This window comes from Triticum dicoccoides, chromosome 7A (assembly GCF_002162155.2).
Source record: "Triticum dicoccoides isolate Atlit2015 ecotype Zavitan chromosome 7A, WEW_v2.0, whole genome shotgun sequence".
Lineage (NCBI taxonomy): Eukaryota > Viridiplantae > Streptophyta > Magnoliopsida > Poales > Poaceae > Triticum > Triticum dicoccoides.
In genome coordinates this window covers 65221328-65233542 of record NC_041392.1, presented here as the reverse complement: position 1 = coordinate 65233542, position 12215 = coordinate 65221328, and the positions used below count along the sequence as shown (strand labels likewise).

At 43.9% G+C, this 12215-nt stretch overlaps 1 protein-coding gene across 1 annotated transcript in view; it reads right to left on the bottom strand.

The window, feature by feature from the left end:
* Positions 1-2719, bottom strand: part of LOC119333102 (calcium uniporter protein 6, mitochondrial-like) — a 4238-nt gene extending 1519 nt beyond the window's left edge. Inside the window, exon 1 of the mRNA XM_037606121.1 lies at positions 2313-2719. Coding sequence (XP_037462018.1) covers positions 2313-2654 — 342 coding nt within the window. The 5' untranslated portion in view covers positions 2655-2719. The remainder of the gene's footprint in view (positions 1-2312) is intronic.
* Between the last annotated feature and the right edge of the window lie 9496 nt (positions 2720-12215).

The window sequence follows — 12215 nt, the reverse complement described above, 5'->3', positions numbered from 1 at the left end:
AGCGCCTCCCCGCGCGCATCCCTCCCCCGCCGCCGGCCCTCGGCCGCGTGATGCTGGCGGCGGTGGGCTTGCCCTTCCCCGCGCGCGGTCCTCCCCTGCTCGGGCGGTGATGGCCGGCGGCGGTGCGCTTCGGCCGGTGGCGGTCCGGTGTCCGAGTGTGGAGGCCGGCGGTGCTCGCCTTGGTGGTGCCGCCTCTTGGCGGCGGGGTGGTCCGGTGGTGCTGGCCGGCCGGGGGCCGTCCCCGGTCCAGATTTGGGCCCATAGGGTTCCTTCTGGGTCCGTGCGGGTCGGTTCCAGCGCAACCGCAACGCTCTCTGTATGAGGAGGCTGGGGAGCGGCTTGGACTGGGTCAGCGACGCCGGCGGCGTGCCAGCTGCTGCGCGGAGGCGGGAGCTGTCCGGGCCTTTGAGGGCCCGGCCGGGCCTGTGGGGCCACGGGCCCGGTAGGCTCCTGCCATGGCGTCCGGTCGGCTACCGTCGTGGACGGTGGAGGTGGGGCCCTCCCATATGCCGATGGTGCTGTTGCTCTAGTCCCGGCTCCTCTTCTCCGTTGTGCAAACCATCTTCGCGGTGCTGTGGTGAGACAGCGTGGGAAGTTTCGTGTTCGTGTTGGCGCAGGGTGGTGGTCGGTCTGGTGGCGAGCTCCGGAGTGCCTGAGGGAGAGGCTGGGATCGGGAGAAATCTTTGTTGGCTTGGCCGACACCGACGCGGTGGCGCCTGAGGGTGCCGCCGGACCTTCTTGGAGGGCGTCGGGGCTACCCTTTCTCTCTCCCCGCCGTGTACCGGGGGAAACCCTTGGCAGCAGCGTCGTCATCGTCGCGTCCCTTCTTGGAGGTGTTGTTGGGTACAGGCACTTCGGAGTCTCGGAGCTTGGTGGGTGATCTCCGGTGGACGCAGCGGTCACGAGGCTTCGTCGTTTTTGTCGATCCGCCGTTATCGGCATTTGTTTCTTTTCTTTTTTTCTTTTTCTTTTCTTTTTGGGCGTGTTTGTGCTGCTTCCGCCCCAGCCCCTATCGTCGGTTGTATCGGTTGGTTGCTTTGTAATACAAAGCGGGGGAAACCCTTTTTCGTCAAAATTGCAACAAGGAACATAAAGTAAAATACTAAGTAATAAGATGACATCGAAAAAAAAAGATGAAAAAAAAGCGGTGAGCTGTTTTTCTCGATCTGCAACGATGTATCCCAGCCAGTTCTGGTCGCCCGTAGCCACCAAGATCCACTGTGTCCCACCACTACCGGTCCCACAGCGATGGTTCCACCTGGAAAGGAAGGGCATGCGGTGGTCACCCGTACGCCTTGCAGAAGGAGTTCTTCCTCAACGAGTGAGCTGTGAGCGACGTTGCCGCAGCGCTTGCAGAAGGAGGATGAGGAGGAGAAAGTGGCCCAAAAGGAGGCAACCAGTGCCCCCGTTGAGATGTTTTCGTATTTGGAGGAAAGCAGCGAAGTGAGCAAATAAGGATTCCTTTCCTGCAACTCATTGCAGCTCGCTGCCGCACATTCAAATGGATCGGAGCATGCAAATTAACCCTCCCATAGCCTATCAGATGGGGCCAGTGTCATTTTTGGCCGAGGTGAGAGCGATTAGGTGCGGATTCATGCTAAAGCGAACAACATGGCAGATTGTCCATGTGAAGCGCACCTGCTGGGTGCACGCTCTCGAGAGCCTTCCCTCCATCTCGGACACCACCGTTGACTCATATGTCTCCGGCTCTCCGCTGGACATCTCGAGATCTACTATCTAGATTATTTGAATAGCCTATTTTACCTTCTTTTTTAAGTAAATGTGTAAGTTCTAATCCGTGTATTTGATTTGCATCCTAATAAATAGTAAAGGTTTTAAAAGACATTCTACCCAAGCATACTCTTCCATCCTTTTCGAAAAAAGAAGCATACTCTTCCATATCAATTTAGTTCAAGTGCCCTTCCTTGCCAAAGTGCCCTTCTACAACCAAGCTCAAATGAGCTCGGGGTGAACAGTAACTCAAAAAGCATTTTTTAAATGTCCAAAAAAATCTGAATTTTTTTATGACAAATGTTCTAAGAGCTTGCAAAATCTCATCACGAAATCACATTTGAGAAAGTTGTGGCAAAAAAAAAACAGTGCTCCAAGATGCTTTTGAAAGTAGCATTTTCAGAGTATCGATTTTGTTTTTTTTTTGCTACGTAAATATGATTTCAAGATGAAATTTTGCACGATCTTGGAACATTTGTCAAAGTTTGCCATAAAAAATTCAGATGTTTTTGAACATTTTTAAAAATGTTTTTCGATATATGTGTGTGAATCAACAATCTTAACGGTGCTGTAAATGTCACCTTTTCGGGGTGGAGATAGACCTTTCCCCGGAAGAACAGCACGACGCCGGACTGCTCCATCGCCCGCGCGAGCACCTCCGCCTGGCCGTGTGTGCGCGCCGCGCCGGCCTCCACGCACTCCTCAAGGAACTCGCCGTAGCTTATCACCTCCTCCGACCGGTCCCGCAGACTCCTCTTGAGCATCTCGACGCCAACAAGCCGCACCACTCGCCGAGCCTCCCCCGTGGTGAACTCTGCATTCGCCGATAAAAGCCGGCGGTTTTGCAGAGTACAGGCCGCCGTAGCGGTTGCCGGAGACGGCCGACGGTGAAGGAGGAGGCGAGAGGCGGCTGCTCGCCACATGGTGAATTTCCTTGTGACTAGCAGCGAGCGCGTCGAGACTCCGGCGAGAGACAGTTGCCAGTAGACGCGGATTCTTGTTCTTTGGGTCTCCAGGCGAAGGGGTACGCGAGTAATTTCAATCTAGTCTAACACGTTAATTATAGTACTCCTACGTAGCACGAGTTGCTTAACTCTCGCTCTCGCTGCACCCTGCACGTGAATACGGCGAGTAGTACATGCTCCTCTCTCGTTCGTCCGAGCAAAGCATGGGAGACCAGTGCCAAGGCGGCCTCGATAGTCGCGCTCGCGCGTGAGCCAAAGTCCACACCGTCCGACGTCGCGTATAGTAGTATATAATTCGTCACTTTTTTTCGATAAAGGACACATAGACTTTTTTTCAGAGTATATACGATTATTTACGTTTTTGAGGGCTCAACTATTGTGGTTGCATAGACAGCTATGCACTACGGAAACACCTGGTTTGCCGTCAGACTTGTACTAACGGCAAAGGCACTATTACAGACGGCAAATATTTTTCCCTCTGCTAGCTGACGGCAAAGTGTGTCGACAAAGTCGAAGCAACAAATAACACTTTGCCATCAGCTTTTCGTCAGGCAGATGGTAAAGATTTTGCCGCCAGCCCACTTAATAGCAGACGGCAAAAAAAGCCTCTTTGCCATTAGTCAAACATAGCCTTTGCCGTCACCCTTGTGTAATCAAAGACGACAAAGAATTTTGGTAGATATTAAAAAAATCAACAAGCAACGTGTCCGGCGTCCGGCGAGCAGCGTGTCCGGCTTCCTTTGAGCAGTGTGGCCAGAGTAGCAGCGGCCGACGACGACCATGGCCAGGCTCCGGTGGGTGCCTGCGGCCAGGTCCGGCGAGGGGCTCCCGCGATGGAGTCCGGACAGGGGCGGAGAGGAGGAGGCCGAGGAGGCTCGTCAGCGGCAGGGTCCGGCGAGGGGCGGCCGCGACGTGGTCCGGGGATGGGCGGAGAGGCGGGGAACGGCGAGGGGCGGCCGCGACGGGTCTGGCAATGTGCGGGGGCGGCCACAGCAGGGTCCGGTAAGGGGCGGCCCCAACGGGGTTCGGCGATGAGCGGAGGGGCAACCGCGGCGGGGTCTGGCGAGGGGCAGCCGCGATAGGGTCCGGCGAGGGGCGGCCGTGGCGGTGTCAAGCAGCCACTGGAGGCGCAGGGTGCTGCTGCTGGGCTTCTATGCTCGGGGCAGAGGGGAGAGAAAGAGCGAAAATCCTAGACCTACGTAAGATTTTACGTGTTACTACGTAACTTCCTTTCATCAAAACTAAACGCCCCCTCCTCCTGATTTTCAGAGGGGTCGGGGGCTCACTAATATACAATTAACTGCTGCCAAATCATCTTTTACGTAAGATACATAACAATGTGCGCGTAGATGTAGCATTGCTCGAGAAAAAGATCAAGGGAGGAGGGTCATGCACGTTGGGGAGAGAGGGTGTGGTGGGGTCGCGTGAGACAAAGAGAGTGGTGGGTCGCGTGGGTGAGAGCTATCATTGTGTGTGGTGCAGATCATGTCATGTCATCGATCCGCGTGATGTGTTTTCTTTTAGCCGTCTGTAAATAAAATCACAGACGGCAAAGCCTTTTTGCCGTCTATCATTTTTGTTGCAGACGGCAAAGTTTGTATTTGTCGCCGTTCATTCTTTGCCATCTGCTGATGACGGCAAAACCTTTATTTGCCGTTTGTTCTGACGAAATGCTGACAGCAAAGAAAGTCCTGCTCCTGTTTTCTGTAGTGACGAATGTGAACTTATTGCCGTGTTTGGCTGCCATACCAACTTTTGCTAAGAAAAAAGTGCAAAACGTAACATCTGTATATTGTTTGGTCGCCCACATCTAAGCCTCTTGCATTAGGGAGCAATTTTGGCATAGCGTTTGGTGCCCTGCATTGGCTCGGTTCATGCAACTACACGGTGTTTGGTTGTATATATGAAATACGATGAAGAGCTAACACTTACACTTAACACACAAGGTTACACTAGAGTACCTCACGACTGCGGTGAACGGTAACCGTGCCGCCGCGTCTGACATGAGTCGGAGCACGGAGTTTCGAGCGAGCGTTCCTGTCGGCGCCGACAGCACCACGCGCATACGCCTGCAGAGTAGGAGATATGCACTACGCACCATGGCAACCTCACTGCAGTACGGCGAGGGAGAGGAGGCCAGGATGAACGATGTCGGAGACGACTCCAGTGTACTAGGACGCGAGCATGGAGGTTGAGAAGAACAACGACAACAATGCTGGCACTGCAACAAGGCGCATGCGACGAGTCCGAGAGGGACAACGACGGCAGTGGTGACAGTGTAGTAGTATGCATGAGAGAAGGCAGAGAGGCAGCGACACCGCGTCCGACATGACCATCATGGGTTGCGGGCGAGCGATCCCGTCGGCGACAAGACGAACTAGTTGCTAGCGTCGTCGTCGTAGAAAAAGTTCATGCGGAGGGACGAATAGGAAGGTTGTAAGGCAGAGGACAGAGGAGAAGAAATACAATGTGCGCGTCATGGCAGCGTCGGTGCAAATAGGATTCAGGAGAGGAGGCCAAGTTGAATGGCGGCGACTATGATGCCGCTGCAGCAAGACGCGGGAGAGGAGATCAAGAGGAACTATCAAGAAGTGTCTTAAATCAGACCACACGTATGCATATGTACAATCATGAGGAAGATGTAGATCTTTTCGTCTATGATCTTGAAACCGAAAATTTGCATCACAAAGTCATGTGAAACTGTAAGATGAAGCTACTGGCTAAAGGAAATTTCAAATGATCAACCTGCGTGACAAATTTGATAAAATTCGTTCCAAATAGATTCAAACATTTACGGTCAACGAAACTATTTTCCTCAAAGAAAAAAAAAGATTCAAACATGGACACGAAATTAAGATTTACGGTCAACGAAACTATTTTCCTGTTGTAAAAACAAAAAAAAACCAAGCACGTGTCCAGCCGGTTTCGGCCCGGGGACCTCACAGTCAATCACATGCAATAACCACTCCACTGTCAATTGTTGAGCTGCTCCTTCTTCCTCCATTTCTACTTATACGTCTTTTCCATTTTCTAGTTCTTTTTCATTTTTCCCGTCTTTATTTTTTTATTCGTAAGGGTTTTGTTCTGTTTTATCTTTTTCCTTTTTTATTTGCAACGCTTTTTTCTTTTGCTAATCTAGATGAACTCTTTTTCAAAATCGCTGAACTCTTTTCGAAATTGATGAACGTTTTTTTCTTTGGCTAATTTGGAAGAACTATTTTTCAAAATCAATGAACTTTATTTTAAATCGATTAACTCTTTTCAAAATTGATGAACGCTTTTTTCAAAATCAATGAACTCTTTTCACAATCGATGATCTTTTTGTCAAAATTGATGAACTCTTTTCAAAATAGACTAACTCTTGTTTGATCTTTTTTCGAAGTTGATGATTTTTTTAAGTCTATGAACTTTTTTAAAAAAAATGATGAACTTTTTTTTCAAAAATCGATGAACGTTTTTCATAATCAATTGTTTTTTCTCAAAATGGATGAAATATTTTTTAAAATTGATGAACTTTTAAAGTTTTACAAACTTTTTTTCTAAAAATATATGATCTTGTTTTAAAATTTCATTTTTTTCAAAAAACTTTATATTGGCTATACGTTAACGTTTCATTGTAGGAAATGTTAACTAGCACATTTTTCTTCTATTATAAAGAAGTGTTAGAATGGTCTGGTGGTTATCGCGTTAAACTGCAAACGTTTAGTGTGTTCGAATCCTACAGTGCTTTACAGGAGCTCCCGCGTCAAACTGTGCAGGTTTTGCACACGCGATCTCCCCGAGCGCAAGAATTCGGCTGACGGGGCCCCCATTGTGTGAGGCAGCCGGTTTTGGGAACCTTCCAGAAGGTTCCCTAAACAAGTTTTTTGATTTTATACCAGTTTAGCGGTTTTCTCTTGTGTTTGATTTTTTCCTTTTTCTTTTTTTCGTTTTCTGTTTCATTTCTTTTTTGTTTTTTTCTGTTTCTTTTTTTATTTCATTGTTTTCATTTTGTTTTCCAAGTTCAAATTTTCTTGTTTACCTTTAAAAAAATATGCAAATCTCAAAAGAGTTAAACATATTCCAAAATTATTCTTTATTTCCATTTTTCGAAAATTCAAACTTTTTAAGCTTAAAAAATTGTTGCATTTTCCAAAAAGATAAGAATTTCGAAATTTGTTCATGTTTGACAAAAAAGTTTAACTTTTAAATTTGGTTCATTTTTTCAAATATTGTTATGATTTCAAAATCTGTTCATGTTTTCGAAAATGTTCAGTGTTTCAAATATTATTCACGTTTTGACAAAATGTTTGTAATTTCTTTTGTTCTCATTTTTCAAATTTTTTGCGTGTCCGAAAAATGTTCACGTTGAACAATTTTTTTCCATTTTCGAAATTAATCAGAATTTTGAAACCTGTTCACATTTTCAAAAAATGTTTAAGTATTAAAAAATCATGTTTCTCGAAATTTGTTTGCAATTTTAATGTTTTTGTTTTCTTGAAAGTTCAGAGTTTCAAATTTTGTTCATGATTACACAATTTGTTCTTATTTTTTAAAATTTCATTAAAAAATCCAAATGTTCGAGGATTGTTCATGTTAAAAACTATTCGCGTTTTGAAAAGTATCCAGTTTTAAAAAAACACGTTTGAATTTTCAAAAATTGTTGAAATCAATGGCTGTTCATAGTTCTTAAAGTACCATGGTACTCATTAGTCACGAATGCTTGGTTGGGGCTAATGAGTATCCACCCCGCCAAACTGCAACGTCCTGCCTTACTGTAAGTTGCGGTAACCACCCCGCCATCCCCAACAGGACATGCTACTTTCATCTTTTTATATCTTTACTTCATTATTTTTCTTCTGCTTTTCTTTTGGTTTTTTTCTTTTTCATTTTTCTTCTTCCTGGGTTTGATGATTTTTTTTCAAATTCGTGCACTTTTTCTTCAAAATCATTGAAATTTTTTTCAACTTGGATGAACTATTTTTCAAATTCGATCAACTTGTTTTTCAAATCTAATGAACTTTTTTGAAGATTTGGGAACCTTTATCAAATTTGATGATTTTTTTTTGAAATTCATGAAACTTGTTTTCTTCATGAACTTTTTTCTCGAATGCGATGAGCTTTTATCAAATTCGATGAACTTTTTTTGAAATTCATGAAACTTGTTTTCTTCATGAACGTTTTTCTCGAATGCGATAAACTTTAATCAAAGTCTATGAACATTTTTTAAAATTCGAAGACACTTTTCCAAATTTGATGAAACTTTTTTCATATTCGATGAACTTTTTTGCAAATTCAATGAACTTTTTTCAAATTCGATGAACTTATTTTTAAATTCGATGAACCTTTTCCAAATTAATGAACTTTTTTCTTAGAAAAAGAGTACATACTGTAACAACCCGGTTTTTTTCTAAGAAAACAGTCTATACTGTAGCAGTTTTAGAATGAAGAAAAAAATGTGGTTGAGCGGGAGCCAGCGATCTAGTGGGAAGTGATCGAGCGAGCGGCGGCAGCCATTGAGCGCTGCTGGGCCAGGCCCATACAAGCGACATAGCGGGCGCTGGAATCGCGAACGAGCGCTGAAGGCGCCAAGGAGGAGATCTCGGGTAGATCCTATTTAACGCCCGCAGGCGTCAAAAGGATGTGGCTTCGCTGAAGCCTGGACACCCGACGCCCCACTTGGGCCGGCCCACTGCCGCGATGCTTTTTCTTCTTTTTCATGTTTCTTTCATTTTTTTTCAATTTTTTTTCTTTTCCGTCTTTTTTTCTTTCTGTTTTTTTCGTGTATTGTAAACAGTTCATTGCATATTTATATACACAAATGCTCATCATATATTTAAGAAAATGTTCATTGTGTATTTTAAAATTGTTCAACATATATTTAAAAAATGTACAATGCGTATTTAAACATTGTTCAACGTATACCACAAAAATGTTCAGTGTGTATTTAAATATTTGTTCAGCGTATATAAAAAAAGTTCAGTGTGTATTTGAAAACTGTTCAGCATACATCACAAAATGTGCAATGTATATTTCAAAATTGTTCATCATTTGAAATTTCAATTATTTTGTTCATGTTTTCAATAAATGCTGACACTTTTTAAAGTTTGATCATATTTTTTCAAAAAATCATGATTTTCAAACGTTGTTAATTTTTTTTGGAAAAACGTTCATTTTTTCCCAAGAAATGTTGAAAACTTTTGAAAAAAGAAACGATCTGCCGTTGTACATAGTACTTTTACTGATCAGGCGATGCAAATTGTTCTTAAAGACAGGTGACGCTAATCTAACACTAGAATACGTTAGCTCTGTTGGTTTCGAGGAGCTATCCACTAGCATTAGCTCGCGAGTTGGAGCTCTTATCGCGCAACATTTTTTTGGCGAGTTTTTTCACGCGCCTAGATTTTGCTAGCTCTAACTGGGCCGGCCCGTTCGCGGTTCTCTTCAGCGAAAGCTCAACGGCTTGACGCTCGCGGGTGTCAAACAGGGGGTCCCAAGATCTCGGCATTCTTTAAACGGGCGCACACCCCCGCGACTGATGTCTACTACACAACCTTCTTCTTGTAGGCGTTGTTGGGCCTCCAAGTGCAGAGCTTTGTAGGACAGTAACAAATTTCGCTCAAGTGGATGACCTAAAGTTTATCAATCCGTAAGAGGCGTAGGATGAAGATGGTCTCTCTTAAGCAACCCTGCAACTAAATAACAAAGAGTCTCTTGTATCCCCAACACACCCAATACAATGGTAAATTGTATATGTGCACTAGTTCGGCGAAGAGATGGTGATACAAGTGCAATATGGATAGTAGATAATAGTTTTTGTAATCTGAAATAATAAAAACAACAAGGTAGGAAGTGATAAAAGTGAGCGTAAACGGTATTGCAATGTGTTGAAACAAGGCCTAGGGTTCATACTTTCACTACTGTAAGTTCCCTCAACAATGATAACATAATTGGATCACATAACTATCCTTCAACATGCAAAAAAGAGTCACTCTAAAGTCACTAATAGCGGAGAACGAACGAAGATATTATGGTAGGGTATGAAACCACCTCAAAATTATTATTTCCAATCAATCTGTTGGGTTATTCCTATAAGTGTCACAAACAGCCCTAGAGTTCGTACTAGAATAACACCTTAAGACACAAATCAATCAAAACCCTAATGTCACCTAGATACTCCAATGTCACCTCAAGTATCCGTGGGCATGATTATACGATATGCATCACACAATCTCAGATTCATCTATTCAACCAACACAAAGGACCTCAAAGAGTGCCCCAAAGTTCTACCGGAGAATCACGACGAAAACGTGTGCCAACCCCTATGCATAGGTTCATGGGCGGAACCCGCAAGTTGATCACCAAAACATACATCAAGTGAATAACGTGATATCCCATTGTCACCACAGATATCCACGGCAAGACATACATCAAGTGTTCTCAAATCTTTAAAGACTCAATCCGATAAGATAACTCCAAAGAGGAAACTCAATTCATTACAAGAGAGTAGAGGGGGAGGAGAAACATAAGATCCAACTATAATAGCAAATCTCGCGATACATCAAGATTGTGCCAAATCAAGAACACGAGAGAGAGAGAGAGATCAAACACATAGCTACTGGTACATACCCTCAGCCTCGAGGGAGAACTACTCCCTCTTCGTCATGGAGAGCACCGGGATGATGAAGATGGCCCCTGGAGAAGGATTGCCCCCTCCGGCAGGGTGCCGGAACGGGTCTAGATTGGTTTTCGGTGGCTACAGAGGCTTCTGGCGGCGGAACTCCCGATCTATTGTCCGTTCTGTAAGTTTTAGGTCACGTAGGTATATATGGGTGCAGGAGGTACGTCAGGGGAGCCACGGGGGCCCCACAAGGCAGGGGGCGCGCCCCCCACCCTTGTGGGCAGCTCCCGTATCTTATGACGTGGGGTCCAAGTCCATCAGGTGTGTTTCCTTTCAAAAATAACTTCTCCAGTTGATTTCGTTCCGTTTCGACTCCGTGTGATATTCCTTTTCTTCAAAACACTGAAATAGGCATAAAACAACAAATCTGGGCTGGGCCTCCGGTTAATAGGTTAGTCCCAGAAATAATATAAAAGTGGATAATAAAGCCCAATATTGCCCAAAACAGTAGATAACATAGCATGGAGCAATCAAAAATTATAGATACATTGGAGACGTATCAAGCATCCCCAAGTTTAATTCCTGCTCGTTCTAGAGTAGGTAAATGATAAAAAGGTAATTTTTGATGTGGAATGCTAGTTGGCATAATTTCAATGTAATTCTTCTTAATTGTGGCATGAATATTCAGATCCATAAGATTCAAGACAAAAGTTTAATATTGATATAAAAATAATAATAATACTTCAAGCATAGTAACTAAGCAATCATGTCTTCTCAAAATAACATGGCCAAAGAAAGTTATCCCTACAAAATCATATAGTCTGGCTATGCTCCATCTTCACCACACAACATATTCAAATCATGCACAACCCCGATGACAAGCCAAGCAATTGTTTCATGCTTTTGATGTTCTCAAACTTTTTCAATCTTCACGCAATACATGAGCGTGAGCCATGGATATAGCACTATAGGTGGAATAGAGTGGCGGTTGTGGAGAAGACTAAAAGGGAGAAGATAGTCTCACATCAACTAGGCGTATCAACGGGCTATGGAGATGCCCATCAATAGATATCAATGTGAGTGAGTAGGGATTGCCATGCAACGGATGCACTAGAGCTATAAGTGTATGAAAGCTCAACAAAAAAACTACTGGGTGTGCATCCAACTTGCTTGCTCATGAAGACCTAGGGCATTTTGAGGAAGTCCATCATTGGAATATACAAGCCAAGTTCTATAATGAAAAATTTCCACTAGTATATGATAGTGACAACATAGGAGACTCTCTATCATGAAGATCATGGTGCTACTTTGAAGCACAAGTGTGGTAAAAGGATAGTAGCATTGTCCCTTTTTTATTATTATTTTATTTGGCCTTTCTCTTCTTTTTTTGGCCTTTCTTTTTTTCCTTTTTTTGGCCTTTCTCTTTTTTTTGGGACAATGCTCTATTGAATGATGATCATCACACTTCTATTTATTTACAACTCGATACTAGAACAAAGTATGACTCTATATGGATGCCTCCGGCGGTGTACCGGGATATGCAATGAATCAAGAATGACAAGTATGAAAGAATTATGAACGGTGGCTTTGCCACAAATACAATGTCAACTACATGATCATGCTAGCAATATGACAATGATGAAGCGTGTCATAATAATGGAACGATGGAAAGTTGCATGGCAATATATCTCGAAATGGCTATGGAAATGCCATAATAGGTAGGTATGGTGGCTGTTTTGAGGAAGGTATATGGTGGATTTATGGTATCGGCGAAAGTTGCACGATACTAGAGAGACTAGCAATGGTGGAAGGGTGAGAGTGCGTATAATCCATGGACTCAACATTAGTCATAAAGAACTCACATACTTATTGCAAAAATCTATTAGTTATCGAAACAAAGTACTACGAACATGCTCCTA